Here is a 27,148-nt window from a genome sequence, read left to right on the forward strand (position 1 = left end):
AGATCAAAATGCATTTAGCACTTGCATTTTATTAACATAAAAGTGTAAATTAAAAAAATGTAAGTGTAAAAAAATGAAGTAACTATGATTATGTATTTAATTTCCACAAGCTTAAGTAGGGGTAATGTTAAATTATATCACTTGAAAATTGAATGTATCTGGTCAATCTTGCTTTCTCTGTTAACTCATAATAGATCTTTAGTTGGGAAGGTTAATGACCACCGCTATAAAGGCTCCATCCTTCTAGGCTCAAATGATTTGTGAGTTGTAAAAGAGTGAAAGCTTGTTGTAAAATTGTTGGAGTAATCAAAAAATAGGAGTAGAAGATATAAAATAGATTTAATACAACTAAATTAATTATTTCTAATATTGTGGACATCAACAGTTATGGTGACAGTATACACAGTAAAGTGACAGTGACATGGTAATGAGCTTGAGGGCTCAAGAGCTCAACAGTCTTATGGATTGAGGGATGAAGCTGTCTTGAGCTCTAGTTTAGGGACTCAAAGCTGTGGTACCCTCTGCTCAACAGCAGCAGGCAGAACAGTATGTGGCACTGGTGACCAGGGTCTTTGATGAACCTGCTGACCTCAGTGCTGCTCTGAAGTTGGAGAACGTCCTGAAGTCCATGTTAAGCCACTACAAGAACATGAACATGCTGAGTCTCCATTGCATTCCCATTACAGGAGAAATGGGTGGATTCTTCATTTAGTGGCTTCTTTTAGTTGATTATTAGCTTATCTCACTTTGGTGACATCAGTGAGCAGATTTCTGTTAGTTACAGTAGTCTTTGACAATCTTGACTCCTGTTGACCCGTTTCAGCTCAGTTAGTAAAGCAGGCACCCATACACAGAGGCTGTTTTCTTTAATGCACTAGTTGTGGGGTAGATTCCCAGTCTCTGCGTTGTTTAGTTCATGTCTTCCCCCGACTCTCTCTCCCCATATTTCCTGTCTTTCTTCCGTTGTCCTATCAAATCAAAGCAAAAGCCCCAAAATCATCTAAAAAACTTGAGGACTAGTTTAAAGGAAATAGTGCTGTTTAATGAGGGACCATAGTCAATAATTATATCTTATGTGTGTCCATTGCCAAAGTGGTAAAAAGCTGTGTGAGGTCTGTGGTTGAGGCATTGTCTGTTAGTCTGTTTTCTCTATTTGGCTTGTAACCTGTGGACATTTCTGTGTGTCATAAATAGAGAAGGTGAGGAATAAATCTTGACAAGGAAAGTCTTTCTGTTTTTCTATATTTACCTCCGCCAAGGAGGTTATGTGATCGGGTGGGTTTGTTAGTTTGTTCGTTTGTTTGTTTAGTTTTTAGTTGTTCATAATTTCATGCAATAGCATTACTGTAATGCTGTTCTTTAACACATTTAAACAAAATGTGATGGAAACAAGAATTGGGGTACATTTAATTTTTTTTTAAGCTCTTCCAAAGACTTTTTCTCTTTAAGTACAATTATTTTGAATTATCTACAAATGAACACAGGAAACTTTCATCTTGGAGGAATAGAAAAGAGAGTAGAAATGTTGAATACAGAGGACGATAAAGGATGCAAGAAAATGGACGGAATTATGGTGGTCACCAGTGTTTGGTAGTGCTCCTACTAAATGTAACTTGTTAAATTACTGTTTTACATACTGAGAAAAGTACCTTGCTACTGTGTGTTCCACTGATACTTATACTGAACTCGTTAGAGTACTTCTGAGATACCAAATATAAAAACCCTTTAACACCTTGTTCCACTTGTCGGTTGTATACACGACATTCATTGACGTTGCATCTGCCTTTGAATGTGTGACTATATTGTCATTGTACAGTGTAATCATAATCTGTAACTCTACAGCCTAACACCACTTACAGATGTAGGAGCTTTTACAGCTCGTCATTATCCTCACAATCTGACAACAAACTGGACGGAGGAATACAGAATTACACAAATGTTGAGCGTAATAACCGTGTGTAATTGAATCAGCTGCATAGCTGATTTATTGCAAAAACAATACAACATGAGCTTTTAAGCTAATGTTTGACTGTAATGCTGTTCTTGTCCATTTCATCACAAATCTTACATAAAGGGGATAATTCCACAGTGTAATACCATCCTCTCTGCCATCCCACCAGTTTAGTAAGCATGCCCACTATGTCATGTGACTTGTCACTATGACTAGACAGAAATGAGTGTGACCGGCAGAACGTTCATCCAATCATCTTCTGAGAATATTTTCAAAGGTTTTGCTCTTCCCTTGCATCAACTATGGGTGGTTTTCCAGATGGATGGGATCATCCCATGAATATATGAAACAATCTAATTGGCATATCAGGTTATATACATCTTCTCTTTTAAACGGATAGTCTTGCCGTCCGGTTTGCCACACTCTTTTGAACTTGAAGGGAAAATGGCAGCCTATCTATAACATGTTTTTGACAACCCATGTCTGTCCATTCATCAATAGTGGTTGAGTAATGTTCCATCCGTTTCCTTGTGACAGCTTTTTTTCTTGCTGTCAGAAGAATTTGTACCAATTTATTATCAATTACTAACCTTTCAAAGCTCTTCAGGAAGTCATTGTTATTAGACTTAGTTCTTTGTTGGGATAAAATCAGCTGTGGTATTTTTCTGAAACATAAGAGGACTTCAGGCTGGAACAGGGAGGGATTAGATTTGTCAGAGAGGACATTCACCAGGTGATCTGCAAACACCTTAAGAGCTTGTCCAGGTTCTGATAGGTAGCCTTGCATGGCTTGATCCCTTTGAAGGATCTGTTTGCACATCTGCCCTGGCTGTTAGAGTGGGCAAGGGATTATGGGCCTTGTGTAGCTCCTTGACCTTAAAGATGATACATATGAGTTATTACATTAATCTTGGAGGGATATCGATAATCTCAGCACTGCTGTTTCTCCATTGTATTCTTTTAGAGGTCTTAGTCCAGGCTTCATTTATCATTTATCCTGTGTTAGAGCCCTACCATTCAGACTCCATATTTCCCCTATATTGCTCAAGTATTCTGCTAAGACTTTTCCAGAGCTGATGGGCAAAATAAAATGTTTGACTTCTATGAGGCCAAGCCTTTCATTTTAAGTATGATTTATTACCAGTAGTAAAAATTCCAACTAAAACCATCCAAAGCAGCCTTGTCCCAATCCTGGATTATGAGTGGCCACCACTTGACCTCACAGCTGTATCAGTGTCATCTTCAAAAGAAAAGCAGAGCATTAATGACAACACGGTACATGCTTTTGGATTTCCCATGAATTTCCTTTGACACGTTTTGCCATCTGAAAACCATATTCCTACTGCTGGAGCATAAAGAGATTTTACATCAGGCCAACCAGCACTTCAGAGTTTTGGTGACATTTCAGGCATTTGAAGTCATGGCCCTGAGAGGAATCTATCTTCCTCAAATTACACAAACTCCTCACAGCAAAGATTTACTTATGTCCTCTTTAGACTTAAAGACAGACTCCTCATGCTTTCTGTAACTCCTTTAGCTCACTTTTAAGGTACACTCAGAAAGAAAAGGCACAACAACAAAACTTTCATAGCAATGAGAGTCTGCCATTCATGTACGCATTTCAGGCTCTGTATGAGAGAGGAAGTGCGTCTGATTGAGGGCTCTGAGATCAGGGGCTTGTAGGAATGTTGCATGCTGATCCCCAAAAGTAATTGAAGCCTCAAGTATACCCTGCCTCACTCTCAACCTCTCTGTTCCTTTCCAACCCTTCATCACTCACAGATTTCTGTCGACTTTGTGTGTCTAGGGAGGACATACAATGACCTGAACCAGTACCCGGTCTTTCCCTGGGTTCTCACCAACTACGACACAGAGGAGCTGGACCTGACCTTGCCAGCAAACTTCAGAGATCTCTCAAAGGTACGGAGGCCTCTTGGCCAATCACCACAGTATGATAGAGAGAGGGGGGCAAGCAGAGGTCACACGTTCAGTCTCAGATTTCCTTATTAAGGGAAATACTGTAAAAGAATATCATATATCTTAGCTGAAGACTCCTTAGTATTTTAAACTCATGAATAAAGGAGGGAGTGGTAAAAGCTGATTTGAACATTTTAAATGCGTTAAAATGTATTATGTAAGATTTCTACCATTTAATTCTGTACTCTTTGTCTAATCATGTGTCAAAGAGCATGAGTTAGCTCAGAGTAAATGTTCTATTTCTTATCCCATGAAATCCTTACTTGAGGCAAATTGGACATCAGTAGAGGCATTATCGGCCATCACTGCAGTTTTCTTAAGTACTTTGGGGATTTATTGGGCCTATCAGATAATTATTTTCATCATCCTGTGCCTAACTTTTTATGATGTGGTTTGCTTCCATCAGTGTTTTAATTATTTTGGACACAGAAGTTCAGCAACCAAGCACAAAAAGCCACAAAAACAAGCAGGCAAATTTAAAGGAAGATTCAACCTTTAAAAACAAAAGATGATGGAAATAATACAGACCTATAAGTAGAGAAAATATTTGACTAAGATTTTATTTTATTTATCTTTTATTTTAGCAGGGAAAAACCCACTGAGACCAAGGTCTCTTTTCCAGGGGTGCCATAACCAAGACACAAGTGATGCCATCCTAATAATGTTGCTGTTGCTGAATCTCTATTTGGCATGTAGTGCCTATAAAAAGTATTCACCTCTTCAGATGTTAGCATAAATATTCTCCCTCTTTATAATGACTGACCCAATTCTACAGAGGTTTAGCCAATTGGTGCTAGTACTCTCACAATTAGTGAAACAGGGATCACCCGAGTGCAGTGAATGTTGACACCTGTGTCAGGAAGGTCCAGCCACTGGTTAACCAGTATTCCTGGCTACCGTTACACCATGGAGACAAAGAACACTCATCCTCACAAATTGAGTGACCATGCAAGACGGAGGCTATTGAAAAAAGCCCCCAAGACAACTGTGACTACTCTGAAGGAGTCACAAGCTTAAGCAGCTGAGATAGGAGAGACGCTGCATGCAACAACTGTTTCCTAGGTTCTTCACCAGTCAAAGCTTTATGGGAGAGTGGCAAAGAGACAGCCACTGTTGAAGAAAACTATTAATTCTACACTGGAGTTTGCTAAAAGGCATGTCGGTGATTCTATGGTCAACTGGAAGAGAGTTCTCCAGTCTGATAAGACCAAAATGGTGCTTTTTGGACATCAGACAAGGCACTATGTTTGGCAGACACCAAACACTGCACAGAACCACAAACACACCTTCCCCATCGTGAAGCATGGTGATGGCAGCATCATACTGTGGGGATGCTTCTCGGCAGCTGGCCCCAAAAGGCTTGTAAAGGTAGAGGGTAAAATGAGTGCGACAAACTATGGGAAAACCCTGACCTACAGTCTCATTCAGTCTTCAAGAGAACTAAAACTTGGGAGAAGATTCATTTTCCAGCAAGACAATGATACAGTAAAAGCAACCTGACAGAGCTTGAGCCGTTTTGCAAAGAAGACAAACTAAGCTGATTCTAAGCTCATTCTTACAAGAAGTGAGACACTGTACCCCTAGGCATGGACATGAAAAATGAAGATGTAAGGCAAAGTATTAGGGGCTAGATGTATAGTGGAACTGATGTTGAACCAACTCAGCCCTACACAGACTCTTAAAATGTACAGTTATGCATCAAAAATAAGGCATATCTGGTTGTTTTTTATAACTATATCTTTCAAACTTTGCAGTCTTGTAAATGAAGTCTGTGTAGATCTGACTTTCAAAGTAATGGAGTTGTTACAGCACATCATTAGCACAGTATTGCCGTCATAGACTTTCTAAATATGGCAAGTCAGAAATGCATCAAGCTGTGCTGTCGTGAGAATCCTGCTAACGCTGCCAAATCACCAAAGCTCAGACACAATGACACTAATGCCCCTCAACCTTGGGGGATAAAGTTCAGAATTATGTTTGAAGAGGTGGTAGATCACTCTACCACAAACTGTGTCCTGGTTTACTTGTTTACCACCCCCTTGTTTTCTTTCTCTCTCTCTTGTTCTCTTGCGCATGCAAACTGCAGCTCACTGACCTGAAAATAGTCACATTCCTGTCTGAGCTCCTGCTCTCTCTCGCTCTCTTTATCGTTCCCTCATTTTCCCTTGTTTGCCTTAAAGAGCTAATGTTCTGACATAGAGCCTCATTTTGCAAATCTCACATCTTAGCAGTTTGTATCAATTTTTCCTTTTTTAGAGGAAAGTGTGCTGTGGTGGAAGTTTTCCTGTTTTAGTAAATCCAGATTTTTTTAGACAAACAGCCCAGTTGTGTTTTGCCAACATCTCAGTGTTTGCCTGCTTTTGGTGGCTTCGGCCTGTTGGGCATCCAGGTGGGCTTAGAGAGCCACAGGATGTGTTTGGGGGGGGGTAGATCAGGGCTGAGCCATGTGCGCCTGTCCTGCCCTAGGGAGACAGTTATGTATTGTAATGTATTCCAGTGACATCCTCTCATGCTGTTTACAGGGCTGAGCTGCCTTCATTAGCATGAGTTCACAGCCCGAGTCTCCTGACAGTTGTCCTTGGAACCCCGGGGCTCTTACCTCCAAAAGTTCACTGCTAGTGTAGCAGGGAGGGACAGAGGCCCCCCCATACGTCTCCTCCCTGCTTGGCCTGCCCTTTTGTTCAATTATGGATCAGAGGTAGCAGCTCTGTCTCTAGAGACTTGTCCATTGTATATTACGCTGTGTCTCTCTGAGGTATACGTTCAGGTTGGGTGTGCGGTGACTACAGGGAGACTGTTTATCATTTCAAATATTTTTATTAAAAAAAAAAGGTGTTAGTATGCCACTATCATACCATCTTTGAAGAATATAGAGTAGGGCTGTCAAACAATTCTAATTCTTTTAATCAGAATTAATCACAGAGTTTCTGTGGTTGAATCTTGTATTTTTAATCACATTTTGAAAATCATTGTTTGCATGTAAAACTGTTTCTGTTCCATTTTTGACTTTTGTACTGTCACATGCAAACCAATAAATTCCACCAGATGCATGTTCAGTCCGTCTTTGCTTCGTCACAGCAATGGAGCTGATATATTTGATTTTTAGTTGATTAGAGTTGTTCCACTGGCTCGCTGCTTTACATCTCTGGAGAAGATCAAACAAGACAGGAAGTTCTGATGAAACCAAATTTAAATATCTGGTTGAATTCCAGAATAAAATTTTGTGGGTTGACTCCAGACAAATGGCAGATCATATTTCACTTTACTACATCGACAAACTCCATCATGGGGCATTGCCGAGCCTGGAGCCAACAGGTCAGAGAGACAGGAGGAATTGATCAAGTTTATGTGGTTAGTTACTGATGGTAGAAGCGCAAAAATCCAAATGGAAAGACGAAAAGACACAAATCCAAGCAAGTCCAATTTTCTCCACCTCCTGCACTTAGGAACAATAGCTTTAAGCATGTTTTTATGTTTTTAAAGCACTCAACAGTACCTTCTCACATGGTCAGCCATGATTCTGTAACTACCTCGCAAACTCGAGTCTGTTGTTGCTGCTCTGTGCTGCACAGTTATCTAAATTGTAATTATCTAAAGTCAGGCATACACTGTGTGATTTCAAGCTGACTTTATGTCAGTGGTGGCTGAAAGTCAGCTTACACTGTGCGACTGAATCGCTTAAGATGCATGACCATTGCGCACGACCCTAGTGCTCACACTGTACGAGTGAAGTCAGGACACACTGTGACAAAAATCTGTGAAGTTCTCTTTGAAAAAGTCTGACATGCTGGAGTTAAGGTCATACCCAGTCATATCCTGTCTCTCTGTCTCTCTTCTGCTACCTCTCTCTCTATCCCACATACACAAACAGCAACACCATCTGTGTCAGTTGGAGGTCTGTGGGTTGGAATATTTCCTGCTTGTTTATTTTCCTTTATTATGGTTTGAGGGGGCATTAGAAAGTAATTCCTGCTGTTATCATGGTGATATAAGATGCATTCTGACAGTTTACAAGGGAAAAATACCCCAAAGTTGAGGATTCAACCAGACATTGCACGCTTTACAGCTCACAAACAGAACCACAACCATTCTGTCTTAGCCAGGATTTTACCCGTGTTCTTTCCCTTTGGTTTTGTTTTTCACGCTTAACAGTACACATGCCACAACAAAAAGCTGTGGAGGTTGATCATCCTCCATATTTGTTTTTCTGTTAAAGTCAAGCTTGATTATACAAGTTTTCTGTGAGATCTCATACTTTTGGAATCACCACTTTAAACTTGTAACTACAAACAGCAGCTGTGTGGTCTCGTGGTCTGGCTGGATTGTCAAGTGTGTGCATTTTGAAGATGACTTTATCAGAATCAGTTGAAACTGTTCTTATGTCTGTACTCTCCCATATTTTTCAGACAGGTTAAGATTGTGAAGCCAGCCTGAGTGAAAAATCTGAAGTCAGTGCTTTTCTAAAGTTTTTTGCACATACAGTATGCACTTTAAATACACATATCCATCTGCTCCTTTAAAGTAGTAGCTATGTTTAGCTTTTGATAAATGTTTAATTTGTATGTTTATTTTTCTTCCTGCGGTTGAAAAGATCAAATCTCCTCATGTAATATCATCTGTCACTCCAGAGCTCAGTGAGCTGTAGTGTTATGAGGATAAATTATCCTGTTATTACTCCAAGGTTCGTACACCTGATAAAGCGTAATTTTGATTGCAACCCAATGATATGAACTGAAGCATTATTAATACTCCTAAAATTCTCTCAGATTATCTCACGCTGGCACTTCATAGTTTAAGAGGCTTTCTTTCCCACAGTTTGGAGTCATACCTGAGACCTGTTTGTCAGTGACAGATGACTACCATTTGATCGACAGCATTGTTGAAACTGCTGGAAGTCAGCCACCCAAACCTACTGCACACACCTACAATTACCTGCTGGTTGGGCATTCAGTCAGCTGTGAACAGTGCATTGAACACTTGCCTTGGGGCCAGAGTTCTGCATATTTGGGTGTCAGATACATCCGTGCAGTGAAGTGTTTCATTAGATTCTAACGATTATTTTGTGAAGAATTGACAGTCGTTGATAGGTAGGTGGAAGCTAATCTTCCTCATAGCTGTTAAATGATGTGATTGAAATTCATTTAATTGAATGAAAAGGTTGATGAAGCAGATGTGGTATAATTCTGTTAACTCTGCCATTGAGAGAATAGTACACACTTTATGCAGAATTTCTTTTCAAACCTCACTTAAAATTTGTGTAAGGACAAGTTTCAAACCTTTGTAACTTTTAGTGTTTGCAGTCATTTTACTTACAGCATTGGCTCCTGTTTTTTTCCGCAGGCATCCTTTGGCAGATGAAATATTTTCAAGCCCCCTCACTCCCCAACATACACATCAACCTATTAACATACACCAATTTACTTTGAAAAATCAATCTCACACTGGTAGGATGTGGTAAAAGGATGAAGTTTATCTCTCTCTCTTTAAAACCTGCCGTCCAACAGATGAATCACTGAGCAAAATAGGACTTTTGGCATATTTTATTTTGTTTTTGTAGTTGTGATGTCTGAGGTCGGTCATTGTTAGCCCCACATTTAGAAAGTTGTCTCACAAACCTACCATGCTTTGCTAGCACTGCAAAATGATACACAATGTTTTTGCAAGCCCCAGGCCATCGCTACTTGTCCCAATCTGGGAATCGCTGCTTTACATTAATAGTTGAATAACCCTCATAGGAGTGTAAAAGTTCACAGAGGTCATGATTTGTTTTGTGCATCAGTTTTGGGGTCACGCTATTGCTTTTATGCTTTTGTCACCACGATACCGCTTTATCAACAGTATCGTTATATCTCTTGTGAAATATAAAACAACAAAAGAGGAACACAAAAATTATGCAAAATAAAAAACAAAACAGAAATGAACAGTATAACAGCTCCTTGTAATAATAAAATAGATACAATGTAAAAATGCAAATTAAAATGCATATATCTTAGAGCAGTGTATAATATTTCTCATTCATTGAGTCTGCTGTGACTCCATCAATTAGTTGTTAGTAAATAGCCAAATAGGTATGGTAGTTATTCATGCAAAATAACTACAAAATTACTTACGCTGTAATGGAGCCTGAGCAGAGCACTTAAATGCACACTTGTAGCTTTTGTTCTATACTTCCTTATATTCATGTTTAGCCTTTAGATGTATTGGTATCAGTCATGTTTTCAACCTTCTCTGCGTTCATATCCAGAGGCTTTTTGAAATCAGCATGAATAAGCTTGGGAGAGGGAGAAGAAATCAATGGGTGTTCATATCTCCACTGCTCTTGCTACTAACTTGTCTTCCTCCTTTCTTCCTGCTTCTTCCTCTTTTGTTTAATAGCTGTTAGCAAACAGTTACGAGTGTGACTGCCACCTAGTAGTATTTGCACACTGTAAAAACTACCAAGTATGACTGCCTTTTTTCTCCATTCAGACGTAGTCATCATGTGACTAAATGAACTGAACTGTAACCCCTGAATCATGACAGTTTGGTACGAAAAAAAATATCATTACAGCCAAACCTGATAATGTCTTAATTTACCTTTTGAACACATTTTGAGTATTCTTCTCCTCCCTAAAGCATCTGCAGAGGAAAACTAAGACAGACTCCTGGTCACAAAAATAGAGGTTAGCTCCTGTGAAAAAGAAAGAAAGAAAAAACCTCCTCTCCACTTGTTCTCCCCAGTATGAAGCCTTCCTCACCCTCACTTCCACTCCAGTCAGGCTGTTTGTGAGCACATCTGCTTTATCTTGAGTCTGAGCATTTTGATTGCATTAGACCGGAGCTGCATGCAGCCCGACGAGGCAAGCAAAAACGACTAGGACTTCTACTGACAGAGCACCATAGCAACATACTGTAATGTAATTTATTTTGAAATACAGAATGCAATATGTGTCTCTTTGGAAGCTACCTTAGATATAAGCCCACAAATAAAAGCTCTCTCTGCACATCAGTTCTCAAACAGCCATGTTTATTTTCTGCATCTTTGGAGTGCAGCACCACAAGTGACTCTGATTGAATATGAAAACAAATCTTGGTTTGATCACTCTTTGTTTATTTGTGTTGATATTTTTCACTGGTTCAGGGTGTTATAAAATAAATTAATTCAGAAAGGAGCAAGTTTGGAGCTGTCTCAACCTGTTGTTTTCATCATCATTGTCTTTATGAGACGTAAGAGGAAAAGGTAATTATATGTTGAATAAAGGGTTGAAGAGCTTTACTTAAACTTGAAAACAATGTGATTCTAACAACAAAAAGAGGTTCTTAGGGGCCTCCAGTGTGCCGATGCAAGTGAGTATTTATTTTTTATTAAGCAGCCTGTCAGACCAACATTCATTTTCAACAGAAGCACATACTAAGCACATCATCTCCAATTTAAATTCTGTGTTTAATTTCAGAATTTAAAATTTTCATGTAGGATATTTTGGTTTGGTGCATATTTGATATGCAAAAAAATCTGTTGTGCTGCTTTCAGCAATTCTCCATTCCCAGCAGCAACCTGCCACAAATCTCATTCAGTTATGTTTATTCATTTAACCTTTATTTATCCAAGTAGTCCCTTAAGTATAAGATCTCCTTCTCAAGGGAGATCTGGTCAAGTCAGCACACCAGTTACAATTAGAAGAAGGTGTACAAGTATGGAAGAGGAATAAAACCAGCAAAATGAAGAAATCACATTGTTCAGTGAAACGGATTCTGAACATGGCTTTAAAAAGATTGAGTGGGGATTGTTTTTTAGATGTAGGGTTTTGTGCAAGATATTGTAGGTCAAGGGAGCAAAAAGGCAAAGACTTTTGTACACATCTCAGAGCAAACCCCTCTGAACCTGGTAAGAAATCCACCTGGAGGGTCACAGCAGAAAACCAATGGAGGTTTAGAGAAGAAATTACATAAACTAGAGTCGTGAGAGGGACGCTTTTTTTAATCCCACTCCTGCAGCGCTTGCCATTCATGCCTGCCCGCATTCCGCACAGATTCTGACAGTCCATGTTTAATATTCAGAATAACAGTGCATTTAGATAAAAGAATGGTAATAATAAAGTTTTAATTAAGTAAGTAATTCATTAGTTACCGACCTTATTTACACATCATTTATAATCTTTAATTTTAAAGTCATACAGAGGTGGAAATGTTTTCTGATCTCTGGAAAGTTCCTGTGTCATTAAAACTGCAGCGCACTTCCATCATCTCTCACAGACAGTAGGCTAATCTTTACTCTATTAAACCTGTGCTGTTACCAACCTCGTCTGCTTAATCCAATAAGGTCTATTTGCATGGAAAGATGAGTTTTTACCCAAATAACAGAATAATGGCTCAGCATCTCTGCGCACCAGTGTGTTTGTGGCCTACAATATAATAAGGTGAGCATTAAAGCTGTGCCTTTTGACTTATTTACATAGTTTTAGAGCACCCGCTTTTCTTGTGGCACTTTTAATAAAGAATCACACTGCTTGGCAGCACAGAGACGAAACATATTTGAACATGTTTACACATCACCGCCAACTACAACCAACAAATAACAGCAAATAAACCATGATTTGTAACACCAACATGTGACACAACTCCTGTATTATCTTGTTCAACATGAGCACGGAGAAGTGCTTTAAAGAGAACATACTTTAATCAGGGATCATGGAGCAGGTGTATCATCACATTCAGACATGCCAAATATGTTTCCCTATGGGCGTGTATCAACAAAGTCCAGTTGTTTTCTAGCTCTACCACAGCCTCTCTCAGATCTAGAGAAAAACCAGTCATGAGCTTGGTGTAGTTACCATCTTTTAGTGTGTGTTTGAGAGCAAAGGCCATTTCCTCTTCAGCACAGTGGCAGAGTGATGGTGCGTTCCACTTAATCTCGGAACTCAGAAATTCTGAGCAATGTAAATTTTGGCAGCTATTTTTAATTTTTGTCTTGGTTTAAGTCTTTAAATGAAATGCATTTTAGTTTTAGTCACATTTTAGTCATTTCTATCCTTTTTAGTTTTAATCTAGTTTTAATGGACGAATACTCAAAACATTTTAGTCTAGTTTTAGTCTATAAAAGTTCCATTTTAGTCTTTACTTTTAGTCCAAGCATTTATTTTCTTGCCTGAATCTGGTACCAAGTCATGGTAGTGTGTTCTATCGACCTACCAAACCTGGGGTCCCTGCTTTCTACAGATGAGAGGCAGAATAGATACAGATGCATTGTTTTTTGACGGATTTACCCACAGTGGAGAAATATCACGGATTTTAAAATGTCAGACAAAAACTAAATTACATTTTAGTCTTGTGTTAGTCATCTTGACGAAAACCAAACTTACTTTTGTAAGTTTTAGTCATCACAGATCTGTTTTTGTTTGTCTTATTTTTGTTTTTGTCATGGAAAAAAAGGCTGTCGAAAAACACTTTTAGTCATAGTTTCAGTCGACAAATTAACACTGATTCCGAGTCACCGCTCGGATATGTCATCAAAAATGGACCTCTAACTTAGAATTCCAACTTGGAAAGTCAGAGCATCCTCCAGTACCTCCAGCTACAAATTTGTAGCAAATGAAAGGCATTCAACTCAGGGGTGACATCATTCCCAGCCCAGACATCCGGGGTGAATGAAATGCAGCATGAGTGTATGTGTTTTGCAGTGGAAGTGATGTAATGAGGAATGTAGAGGGGGGCAAACTGAAGCAAAAGGTGCACAACAGGGATTTTATAAGAAATCTATACATATTTATGATGATTTTTTTTTTATGGCACCAGTTTTACACAAGTACACCTAAGAATTCTTCTGAGAGGTATCAAGGACAATTGGAGCAACAGTGTGGTGTACAAATGAACACAAACAGACATGCAGCCACTTGTAGTGGTAAGATAGGAGGGGAGCAGATGAAGTGTTGCAAGTTTCACCATACAGTCCATATAAATATCTTTCATCAGTCCCTCATTTAATCACATGTAATATAGAAAATAAGTTATTGTATTTATGTTTAGCCATCTGAATGGCTGAACATTTTGCCTAGAAAATAACGTTTTAGTCTGTCTTTGTGTTACACAGTAACACAGAGCTTCGTTTAGTATGTAGTTAATGCCAGGCTAAGGTAACAAGGTTATAGGAAGTGGAACAGAGTCAGATGGGTTTTTTTTTGTTTTGTTTTTTTTTTCAAAACATAAAAGTATGTTAGTTTGTAATATCCTGTTAGGCACAATAATATTTCCCATGTCGCATTTATTGCCAATAATAACATAACACAGTTTGTTTTCCATCTTCTTCTGGTTCCATGATGTTAAAATGGGCTGATCAAAAAAGTAATAACCTTTTGTGGCCTCTGGTTCTGAAACCATCTTGCGTCATGAGCTGTTTACTTGTTTCTCTCTGACAGTCATTACTATTACCTACTGCTGTCTGTGTTTATCTCTCCTTCTGTCACATATCTTTCATATTCTCTTAGAAAACCCTAGCCTGCATTAGTTACTTTAGCTGCAGTTTTACAGAGTGCGAGACGTCTTGTGGCTTGCACCCCAAGCCAGCTGGGCCAGGACGTCACATGCAGGGCTATTATCACCCCGTAAATCTATGCAGATCTCAATAAACTTCTCCTTCAGTCTATTCTATTGTGCTAACACTGATGTGGACCGCCATTAAATGTTGTGGAAGAATCAGAAAAAAAAGACCTGGCCGCATTTAATTTTAATTCAGGCATGTGCAGTGTGCCACACACACATATGACCATAATCTTTAATATGAACAAGGGTCTGTCTGTCTGTGCATACAAATACCAAAAGAGTTACAGTGTTACTTTAATAAAGTTAGAATTAATGGCTTATTTTTTAGACATTTTTGAATTGAGTGCTTTACGACCTTTGAGGTTCAGCTTTCAGGTAAAAAGAAAAATGCAATTGATTGCATTACCAGGCTCCCTTCCCCCTTTGTAACCGATTCAGAGGGACTGAGTATATTAATATTGACTGCCAATATGCCTCCAAGGCTTTCATATTGGACAGGGTGATTGAAAGGGCAGAGAAAGCAATTTATTCACCACTAAATTTATGTTTAATGGGAGTAATTTTGTTGCTCTAAAAACACATAAAAAACAAAAGAGCCCCCAAAGGGAGAAAAAGTCGTGGTGTCAGTAAAATATTGAAATAATTACTGAGGCTGCAGTTAAATAAAGGACCATACATTTGAGGTTTTGACTAACTATGGAATGATGGGAGTGATGCCAAATAAAGCCACCAGTTATGTACTTTTACAACCATTTTTTTCATAATGAAGCAGTAGTTTTTCACATTTAGATTAACAAATAGATGTATTTATAATTTTTCAACATTTCCAGTCGTGACTCTTTTTCTTTTGCTTGTTTAGGATTCAATGCAAATATCTTTTTCTTTATTTATAGTAGAACAATATCATTGAACCTAATATTTATTAGTGTTTTTCATGTGGTTTTCTAATAACTTGAGAATCTATATAATTCCATGTTGAAAAGTTTTTTGCAACAAATGCTTGTTGATTTTGTCCAGTTTTTCAGACTTTCAAAAAACTGAATTTCATTTATCTTTACTAATTTGAAATTATAGTGTGTTACATTATATGATTGCAGCATTTCCTTTAAGTCCAAGTAAGTCCCATCAGCAGCAGAGCCCAGTAGCTCAGACGGGCTATTAACAGACTGGAGTAGCAGTGCTGAGTAAAGTATGGCTTGGTGGGTGTGTTGGGTGTAAATCAGGTCAGCCGGGTTAATCCACATGGATTAGCCACAACATTTAGCAGCAGACACACATATCTCCTCCCTCCATTCTCAGTGCGCCATCCTGCTCCCCCATGCCACCGTACCCTGTAAATTTCAGACAGAAGACAGCCCAACAGGAACTTTTTAGGGTTCAGGAGAATAATGGTGTCTGACAGACAAATCCCAGAGTAAAGCTCCTTGTCTGCCATGAACTCTCCCCCAGCTTCTCTGGTCACTTCACCACATGTAGCCTAACAGAGGACTACTAAGACTCTACAAGTCTATCTTTATTAATTATACTCAATTGTGTTCTAACAACCAACCCAACACAAGGAGCTAAACTTTCAGACCAAGTAGAAGTTCTGTCCTGTCATTGCCTGATTTTGCCTTCCTTCCATGAAGCCATTAAATTCACATGCCTCACTACATGCTGCTAGACTTTAGCAGCAAAATATCAGCATCACTACACAGAAACTCCATATGTTTTTGGGCTCTTGCTACCGTACACACAGTAATGTAAAGTCAAGAGTTGATCTGTCCAAAGATTAGCACAAGTAAGACCCATATGAAATATGAATTCTCTGTTAATGCTTTGATGTCTGACATATGTTAATACGATTGTAAAAATCTGACCTGGATTAAAAAAAACCCTACCTTTTGTGTATGACTTCCTCAATAGATAAGCAATCATGATTCATACAAGATGAAGTCAGAAAACTTAGCCTCAACTTAAAGTGAAGACATTTTTAGAGAGCATGAGATCTGAAATGTTACAGTAATAATACAAAGACTAGTTGTTAAATTTTACTTATTTCCAATTATTAAATACACAACCATTAACCTCTGTCGTGTGTCAATTAATGTTATTTCTGAATTATGGAATGCTTGCAGTAAAAGCCAGCAGCTTTTCATGCAAAGATACAAACACATAATTTTTGTTGACTTAATGATACTTCATGACACTTTTTTCAGTCTTGTGTGTCTTTTTCAGTCAGGCAGGTAATCAATAGGCATGAAGGTCAAAGAAAGAAGCTCCTCCTACATTGATTTTAAAGTTCTCAAAAAGGCTTATTTACTGTATAGATTTTAAACAATTGAAGTTGGTTAAGACTTGTCCTTTTCTATATTATTGAAGTTCTGCCAGGACATACAACTGCTAAACTCTTCAGATACACTGATTTTCTGTGTTCACCGACAGCTTGTAGTTTTGGTTCCATATCAGAATTTTTTATAGACGTCAGCAGTTAAGACAAGGTTTGTAACATGGCTGTGGCCTCTAACTGGTTTTGACTATGATACTACCATTATTACTTTTTTGAATTTTTACTTCATTTTTTTTCTCTACATTTCACTCATATCTATTTTTGGCTGCTTGTGATTATGTTCTTGAGCAACTGGCAGAGACATTTTTGGTTTGCTGCAGGTGTATTGAGATTTAAAGAGATGTTCTTCAAAGTTCATACAAAGACATGCTTCACTTGGATTAACATCAACATAACTCTTGTGTTGATCCTTGAATTAGTTAATTTGGGTTTTTTTGTAATATAGTGGGCCTTGTACATATGATTAATCACAAAATTTGGATAGTTGTAATGCTTCCTACTTTTTCCATAGTACTGAAATTGTAATTATCATATTTATTTTATATTAACATCTGTTCTGATTGTTTTAGTTATTTTATGGTCTTTTTGTATGGTCTTTTTTCCCTGATTTATCATTAAATCTGAAAATTAAATTTGAGGATTTTATCATTAAAAATGTCCTCTGTGGTTATCAAGTTTACCAAAATTGATGACCTTTTACATTTGAAGTCATTAAACAAACATACGGGGCATTCAGGGAATATTCTGAATATTCTTTTTTCAATTTTCTTTTGTGGCTGCCTGATGCTATAATAAGGAAAATAAGTATCTTCTCCTATTCATCTACACTCAGTACCCCATAATGACAAAGTGATAATTGAGAATCTCTTTGCAATAGATCAAAGCCCCTGAAATATACTAACATAAGTATTCAGACCCCATTGCAAAATCACTTGAAATTGAGCTCAGGTTCTTCCTATTTCTCCTCATCTTTGCTGAGATGTTTCTACACCTTGATTGACAGGATTGTTGGAATGCACAGACCTGAAGACAGCTACAAAAAGATTATTCTGCACTGAAAATTTCCAAGAGCTCAGTGGCCTTTGTAATTTTTAACTTGAAGAAGTTTGGCTCAACTTAGACTCGTCCAAGAGATGGTCATCGAACAGAACAGAACGGGGGGGGGGGGGGGATTGTCACCCGATGGTGATTCTGACTGAGCTCCAGAGATCTTGTGTGGAGATGAGACAAAGTTCCAGGAGGACAACCATCACAGCAATCCTCCTCTGACCTGGACTTATGGCAGAGAGAAAAGCCAACTTGGCCTTCATGTGGAGTTTTTTGCCGATTCCAGGCAGGCTTGAATTTAAACAACTGCAAGGCTGCAGCTTAAAAAATGAAAAAAGTGAGGCGATCTGAATATTTTCTGAATACACTTTAAAAACTAAGACAGCAGAATATTTTTGAGGCATATATTCTCTTTACACATCAAAGTGGTAAAACCATTATGTGCCTTAGTTGAAGTTTGCCTTTGCCTTCTGAACACATACTGATACCTTTCTTTGGATGACAAGGTGAAGAGTGAAGAGACAATTAAAAAAAAAGACCCCAGGGGAAAGACGGTGGAACTTAGCACAAGCAGAGTGTATGCCATCTTGGGGGACTTCTGGCTCAGATGATAGAGTGATAGAGTTGGTTGTCTTAAAACCAGAAGGCCATTTGTTCAGTCCTAAGCTCCTCAAATCATATGTTGCTGTGTCCTTTATTAGCAAGACACTTAACCTCAATATAATAATAAATTACTGGTGTAGAAATGGGATTAGCTAATGATGGCTACTCTATACAGCAGCCTTGAGCATCAGTGTGTGGATGTGGAGTGACTGGTTGTGAATGGGTAATAGTTAACCTTGCAAAGCAGATGGATACGCCCGTTTCCGTGTTTCTCACTGGTGTATCCATCTGCCAATGCTCCCGTCTGAAGCGTTTGGGCCTAGTTAAAAAAGTGACAGGACCAATCAGTGCCGAGGGGCAGTACTTAAGGGTGCAGCTGAGTCGTGACGTAAGCAAGCAGCAACAAGAGGCCGGTGCAAATACGGCGGAAGACATTAGCATGGATGCTGCTAAAGCAGCAGTTTTATCAGAACTTGACAACATTTCTTAGTTAAAAGAAGAACAAAGAACAGCAGTGAGTTGTTTTCTTTTCAAAAACAACAAAAGTTGTGTATTGACATGTCTACAGTCGCCATGGTTCACGTCATGCAGGTCTGTATGGAGTTTACTCCTTCGGTATGGGCGCAGCTCGGTAGCGGCTATGTCACATGTTTTGGCCCGTAAAGATGTGACAGACAGAACGTTCATCCAACTACCCTCAGAGTTTTTTTTCAAAGGCTCTGCCCTTTCCCAATCGCTGTCTATGAGTGGTTTTCCAGATGGATGTGTGAAACACATCCATCTAGCATGCCAGGTTAGGTAATAGTGACCTGTGGTGTTAAAGCACTTTGAGTTGTCAGACGACTAATAAAGCACTATTCAAGTTCATGTTTATCTACCATTTACCATTTACTTGTGGTGTTTCTTCAGGGTAACTTCTACCTAAAGTGCCCTTACAAAGAGTAACACTGTTGTTGCATAACCTGAACTTCTTATTTCTTGTTTTCTCTCCAGCCCATTGGTGCTCTAAATCCAAAGCGTGCAGCTTTCTACGCTGATCACTATGAGAACTGGGAAGACGACCAGACACCACCATGTCATTACAACTCTCACTACTCCACAGCGGCCTCCTCTCTGCACTGGCTTGTCAGAATAGTGAGTAAAATCACTCCATCGACTGCCTTCACAGCCATGATTGTACTACGTTTCAAATCCTCGAATTAGTCAAGCATCTGAATAAGGATGGAGTCAAACCCACATCCTTAGACAGCTTTTCATTTTTGGCTATGCATTAGTTGATTGTCACTTGTCAGACTTGATGACGCTGTTACTTTGAGGTCTGTCGGCTTCTGCACAGGAAACAGCTCGACATCTCAATTTGATTGGGCCTGAGTTAGACCAATGGCGCTCAGAAAACACATTTCACAGGCCAGTAAACCGGCATATGTGAACTAAATAAAGAGTGGCTGGGTAATGATTTACAGAGGCTGCTGTGACAGGTTTATGTGTTTCAGGCAACCCAGTGAGCGCTGGAGACATGTCCATCAAGGTTACTGAGCACTGTCCTCATTTACTCTGGAAGAGAAGGGGGAAACACATGAGCTCTCTCCCAATCTGTTTCCCACAAAACGGACCCTTGTAACCTGCACGGCTTCTTTGAGTTGATGTCCATTTGATTTTGAAGTCGGCTTATTAATTTGACAGAGATTCCTCTAGAGCTTGAACTGTATGTCTCCTCCTCCCCCATCATTAGTAGAGAGGGGGTGATGAACTAAGGGAGCTCTCTTGACAGCAGTTAGATTGTCCTCCGTGGGTTTGTTCCCACAATCCCTTTCTTCCGCTGGTGAGTGATCCATCCGCTCCAAACGGCGGTGGTCACCATCGTAGGCTGAGAAACCCAAATTTTAGCCAATTATCATTATGGCTTGCTGTACTCAGGAAGAACACTAATTAATTCTCCCCCAGGCTGGGATACATGAGTGACTGGTCTCCACAGAGATCCCCATGTCTACTGCAGAACATAACAATGGAAAGAGCAGATTATTCAGAATATCCTCAGGAATATTAATAAATCACATGGTGATCCTGTAATTTCAAAAGAGCACTGGGATTGTTATTATATCCAGCAATAATAAGGCAGATAATTAGGCAGGCAATGATGACTATTAATTTGGGTTGAAATCTTTGGCCTTTGTAATGCCTTATTTGGTTTCTCTGCAGGAGCCATTCACCACGTTCTTCCTTGCTTCCAATAACAACAAATTCGACCATCCTGACCGCACCTTTTCAAGCATTGCCCGCTCATGGAGGAACTGTCAGAGGGATACATCTGAAGTCAAGGTGAGGATCACAGCAAAGGCAAATAGATGTTTAATATGTGATCTGTGTCTTTTATCTGTTTGTGTCCTTTAAGGATACATGAAGCTTTTGTTGTTGACGTTTAGGCCTAAGAAATCTTATCGGAAAAAATCCCACTGCAAATCTTAAACCATACCTTACAGTCAAGCTATAATACAGGCAATATAACCGTATCAATAACAAGTCTCTAAGTCGCTCAGTTCCCCTCCTCTAGCCATAGCCTCAACAGTCTGCAAAATATATACCATTAATAATAAATGCCTCATTCAAATACTGACTCAAAGAGAGCCGTAGTATTCAGAAATACCCTGAGCAATTATAAATGCACATTTGATATTTTCCATGTAGAAAACTATCACTGTGATAGACTGATGTATCTTTACATGCAACCACTCATGAGTTTGAACAAAGGCTGTGTCTGAGAGAAAGACAAAGCCCTCCCTCTGCAAATCCACAGAGCAGTTTGTTGAAAATGCTGAACCCTGCTGATTCGCCTCCATTTTGCCCACTGCATAACACGCAGCAGGAATATGCACTGACCTCAAAGTGTCATATATTTCTAGCACACCCTGCATCGGGTAGTGTTGCCCCAGGCAATTAATAAAGCATTAATGACAAAAGCTATTTAAAATGTAGTCTTTTATGTACGGACAGGGCTTTTACTTGCCAGGATCTGAGGGAGAGCAGCCAACGATCTATGTGAGGCAGAGGCAGAAAGCAGCCAGCCAGAGAACAGCTGAATAGTCAAACGCCACCCTGTTAACAAATACAGTCTACTCTCAACTGCTTGTATGTCTGCATGCATTTGTTTTTACACACATAAGATGACCACTTTTCTATTAAGGGAGGGACTACTGTGCAGGACAATACTGGATTACTAACAGTATTCAATTATGTATTAGAAGCAAGAAAATATTATGCAAGAGCTTGTTTGGTTTACATATGGTACAATATGGGTGGACTGTGGTGCAGTGTCACCATAAAAACAGTTAGATTTTTATTGTAATCTTGTAATCTTCTTTTTATCATTTTTTTACTGCATTACTTCCAAATAGGGCTGAAAATATTGTAATTGCAACCCCTCCCGAACATTACAATTGTGATTTAATACACACTTTTTTTTTACTTCCTCATCTTATGTATTTTTCAGCAAACATGAGCAATAAATCAATCTGTGTTGTCACCACAACATTATTAGATAGATTAAACTGGGATGAATAATTCTGAAAAAATACATAATTGTGATAATTTTGACTCATTCATAATTCAGTATGAATTGTTTTATTGGAGGGAGTAATCATTTTGATGTCATTCTCATGCTGATTGAGAAAAATGTACAAAAATGAGTGAATCAGGAGTTATTGTAAACTATTCTAACAGAATAAATCTTGAATGATTGCATGATGTATAGATCATTATATCTCTGCAGCAAAAAAGTTTCAAACTTTTATTGTGATACACATTTAAGGTTAAAGAAATATTGAACCTTCTGCGATTTAGCAATTGCAACAGGCCATATTGGGATTTAATCTAATCTTCGATTAACTGCTCAGCCCTACTTCCAATTTTTAATTCAGCTGCTAAATATTGCTTTTAATTCAGTTCTATGGACGCATATAGTGCACAAAATTAAAATGAAAAGTCTAATTTGAAAATCAAGGGCAATAACAGAAATGCTTTTTCATTTTCAAAACGTGTGCATTTTTTGACACAGATAAAATTAAATTTCATCAAGTTTTCAAGGAATTATTATTATTCATGACTATTAAGACAGTGTACAGACTATTAACTCATGCAGTTACAAACATCTCACTTGCAGTGCATCATCTAGGTCTTCTTAGTAATGTTTTCAGTTAAGGATTATCAATATTAAGCATGATATTGGTATTGACATATAATAGCTTAAAAAGTGAACTATCAGTATTGGCATTGTATGAAAATATCTGTATTTACAGCCCATATATTATAAATATCAGCACAATGTAGAAATAAGTTTATGCAGCAAAAAGTTGAATTCTCTCTCATTCTTATCCTTCTCTCTTGGTAAGAATGCCTTTTTTTGTTTTATTTCAAGCATTTTGCCATGATTTAACCTCTTTGCAAACTGACTGTAGAATTACCTGAATTGATTTTGATAACAGGTAAGTTCTAGTACAGGAGAGACATTTTGTTATTGAGGGGAAAGGTTGCATTTTACATTAATGATAAGCAGACTGCTTAGCTTAAGCTGATACAGCCTACAAAAGTTCTGAAAAGGTAGCCTTTCAAAGTCCAAATTATGGAGGACTAAACATGAACATTTCACCAATGTTTGATTGACTAAAACTATGACTAAAAATGTTTTTCCACAACCTATTTTTCCATGTGAAATACAAGACCAAGACTAATAAAAATGATCTTTGATGACTAAAACCCTGACACAAAGTAGGTTTAGTATTCATCAAGGTAAATAAAATGAGACTAAATGTGAATTAGTTTTTGTTGGACATTTAATTCAAAATCAGTAATTCTTCACTGTGGGTAAATCCATCAAAACACAACATTTCTGTAGTCCATCTGCCTCTCAGCTGTAGAAAGCAGGGATCCCAAATTTGGCACAGTGCATGGAACACACTAGTATGATTTAGCACCAGATTCATGCAAAGAGAATAAATGTTTTGACCAAAGGTAAAGACTAAAATGTTATCACTTTTGATGGCCTAAGACTTGACTTAGCTGTTTTTGAGTTTTCGTTGACTAAAACTAGACTTAAAGTAGACTTAAACTAGAATAAAACTTTAAGGGGTAGAAATGACTCAAGTGAAACGAAAGATAATGAACATTTTGATCTTAAATCTAAGACTAAAATTAAAAATAGCTGCCAAAATGGAAACTGTAGTTCACTTTTTTTAAATAGATATTTGGTCTTTTTATGCCTTTAATGTCAGAGAAAGGACAGTGGATAGAGTCAGAAACAGGGATAAGAGAGAGGGGAATGACATGCAGGAACAGGAGCCACAGGCCAGTGACCCAGGCCACCGGTGTACATGGGGCATGTCCTAACCATAAGACCATCTATTCCCCAAAACTTCAAAAATTTATTTGGCTCACATCAGGATAAACAAATGCAATGATATGAAATGATAGAAAAGTTGTACATCAATATCAGCAAACAATCAAAATTTCTAATTAGGATGATTCTCAGGGTTTCTGTAGATAATCAGGATTAATTTACTTTTTGTTTAGTTTTGTTTCATATTGGATTCTTGTACCATCCGAAGGTAACTGGCTCCCTATTTCTGCTTTTATTTTGAGGGAAAAAAAGAAACTCTTACTTTATCACAGAAAAGGACGTTGTTGTGGTTTGAAAAGGAAAATAAGGAAATGGTAAAAAGTTAAATGTTTAATAAGATGAGGTTTAATTGACTTTAAGCTCAGTTAACTTTTAGTTCACTGAGCTGTCTATGAGTATTTTAAAGTGAAATGAGACATTGAGGTGCAGTGGCAGACTTATCTTTTGTAAAATTTTGGCAATTTTAGATTAATCAGTCAGAAGTAAAGAAAATGCCATTTAAAAATGCATGCCAATTATCTGCATCTGGCGTCATCACACAACTGTCTATAAGTTCAAGTGCTATGCAGTCCTTACAGATATGCAATTGATAGTGTTTAATTGATTTAAAAGTTAATAAAGACTGATTTTGTTAAATTGTTTACTTATTTTACATCATAGTGGCTGCAGGGAGATTTTGTAGTTGCTTCACCAAAGTGTGTTGAAAGTGACAAAAAAGCGTGTGATAAATGTGATTTGAAAAATGAATGCACTGAACCCTATCTGTATGATGATTGATGATTCAATGCTGACAGCCCTGGTATTGGCTATGAGTTTGGAAATGTCTACATATTGGAAATATTCAAAACTCCTATAGCAATCATCCCTTTTTCAAACCATATTACTAATACAAACACAGGCTGCTTGTAGCCTCTGCATTCTTTCTTTTTTTATCTTGTGTTCTTTATTTATCATTTTTAACAAACATCCTAAATCCTAAATTTGAATGCAGTGAAAACATAGGTATTCATGCATGCCAGAAGGCAGCCAAACATTGACAGACACACAAATGCTCTATACAGACACCATGTAGCGACTGAGACTGAGCGGAGAGTCAGGGGTTAAGGTCAGCTTCGGCCCAGTACACCGAGTGGGCCATCATGCCTCTGATTAAAAGCCAGCTTGTTTTTACCAGGGTCTCTCCTTCATTAACCCCGGCCCCCTCCAGCAGTAATGACGACAAGAGCGAAGGAGGCTGAACCCCTGATGGGGATGACCTCCTAAAAGAGCAAGTCAAATGGAAACAATCCTGCACCGACCAAACCCTCACCTCACCGACCACCCCGTCATTGTTGTGCATCCATACCTCTCATTTATTTCTCTGTGCACACCGAAAGATGTAAAGCTGGCATAGCTACCATGGGCAGACAGAAGCAGACTTTTTGTGGAGGCAGTGGGCACACACACATCTCACACACACTCAAGAACTGCCACCATGCTGTCTGAAGGAATCCAGCAGCACTCCACCGGTGACAGATTTTGACGAACATGTCATTAAGGTGACACAGTGTAAAGCAATGGAGGCTTGTGTGATTGACTTGTTAGCCCATTACGATGCTGTTGCAGAATTAATGGCTGCCATGGGAGGGTGGCTTGAAAACAGAGCTGGCAGTTTTAACGGCTTGGCGGTGAGTTACGGCAGGAAGTTTACAGACAAAAAGTGGAGGAAAAGTACGTGTCTGTGTGTGAGAGAGAGACTGAGGGAAACGGAGAGGAATGTCTACTCCTTTCCCTGTCGTATGCTGAGGGTGAAATGTGACCAACAGCAGACCAGCGGTGTTATTGGCCTGTACTGCGCCATGCTAGCTTGCTCTCTCAAAACCCAGTGATTTATAGGTGCCTAAAAGCTCTGCACATAATGTATCCCACAGGCAATATAAAAGTCCACATTACCACTGAATCTGACAAACACTGCATTCATAAAACAAGCCCAATACAAGGAGTTAAATCTCTGGCTTAGAGGCAGACAGCCACATTTAACTCGTCTTGTGTGTGTGCGTTTTCTAATGAGGACAGAGCCGAGGATCTACATTCCTTGTGTGCATATGCCTCATTGTGCAGAGGCTTGACTCACTCATCCTCTCTTAGCTGTATGATCAGGAGGATCAGGGATCAGTGTGGGGGCAACAGAATCAAAGAATATACAAATAGCCATTTATTTTGCAAGTAATTCCTTTAAAGAGCCTTAAATGTTGTTTTCCATTCAGGGAACCAACATTTCTTTTTCCCTGCATTTTTCTCAATGTTAAGATTAATTTTTAAATGCTGCTAAATGTTCTTGCTTATATATGTTGAATTTAGATTTCAGAGTCAGCTGCTGAAAGTTCATAGGCTATGTTCAGAAACTCACAGGGCAAATAGTAAACAAACACAAAAGTTTAATCAGAATTTTACCAGAATATTTATGTAACATACAAAAATAAAGGCGCCAAAACAGTTTGTCTTTTCAACTAGATGTTAGAGATATGTAAATGGAAACTTGGAAAATAAAGTCTAAAATTGCTAAATAATCATTGAAAAATGTTTATCAGCAATGTAAAGTATACAGTCTTCAAGCTAATTTGTTAAAAAAGCATCTGATGGTCATTAGACGCAGAGGAAAAGCTTTGGAGTAGTCTTGTCTCAGACTGGGGTAAATATTTGTTCTCCTCTCCAGAGTATGGACTCACACCAGTCTTTATGTAGGGGCTCCTTTACAGTGCTGACTTCCTCTCCACTGCGAGGTCCTGACCTCATCACAAGAGCCCAGAGACCAGGCAGAAAAACCCAACACAGTTCCAGTTTCATTTAACACACCTAACACCTCTGCCTGGAATAACTGGACGAGCACCTCTCACCGCCTTCTCGGGGCCTGCTGTGTAGTTTGTTTGTGTTACCTTTCCCCCTAAATTCTCACTTCATCTCAGCGGAATACAGAACCTTTTTTCTCAGTTTTTTTTTCCACGTTGTCCTCATACATTTGTTTCTAGTTCTCTGCTGAATTATTTGGTGATGAAATGGTGAAATGCAAGTTATAAAACATGGACATCTCTGTTTGTTTCAACCACAGGAACTGATTCCTGAGTTCTACTACCTCCCAGAGATGTTTGTCAACAGCAATGGGTATCATCTGGGGATGAGGGAGGACAGGACCATGGTCTGTGATGTGGACCTGCCAGCCTGGGCCAAAACACCTGAAGACCTTGTTAGGATAAACAGGATGGTAAGGTTTTGGTTTTTAATACATCAACAAATAATGCATCACCTTTGCATGCTTACTGGTAGACAGAGTCCTTCCCCCCTTCCCTTTTCCAGGTGA

The 27,148-nt window shown here is 38.7% G+C and overlaps 1 protein-coding gene across 1 annotated transcript in view; it reads left to right on the top strand.

Moving 5' to 3' along the window:
- The window catches only part of nbeab (neurobeachin b), a 333,968-nt gene that overhangs the window by 282,642 nt on the left and 24,178 nt on the right, over positions 1 to 27,148 (top strand). Inside the window, exons 45-48 of the mRNA XM_041798435.1 lie at positions 3,759 to 3,871; positions 19,416 to 19,556; positions 20,622 to 20,741; positions 26,900 to 27,052. Coding sequence (XP_041654369.1) covers positions 3,759 to 3,871; positions 19,416 to 19,556; positions 20,622 to 20,741; positions 26,900 to 27,052 — 527 coding nt within the window. The remainder of the gene's footprint in view (positions 1 to 3,758; positions 3,872 to 19,415; positions 19,557 to 20,621; positions 20,742 to 26,899; positions 27,053 to 27,148) is intronic.

This window comes from Cheilinus undulatus, linkage group 2, assembly GCF_018320785.1.
Source record: "Cheilinus undulatus linkage group 2, ASM1832078v1, whole genome shotgun sequence".
Taxonomy (NCBI): domain Eukaryota; kingdom Metazoa; phylum Chordata; class Actinopteri; order Labriformes; family Labridae; genus Cheilinus; species Cheilinus undulatus.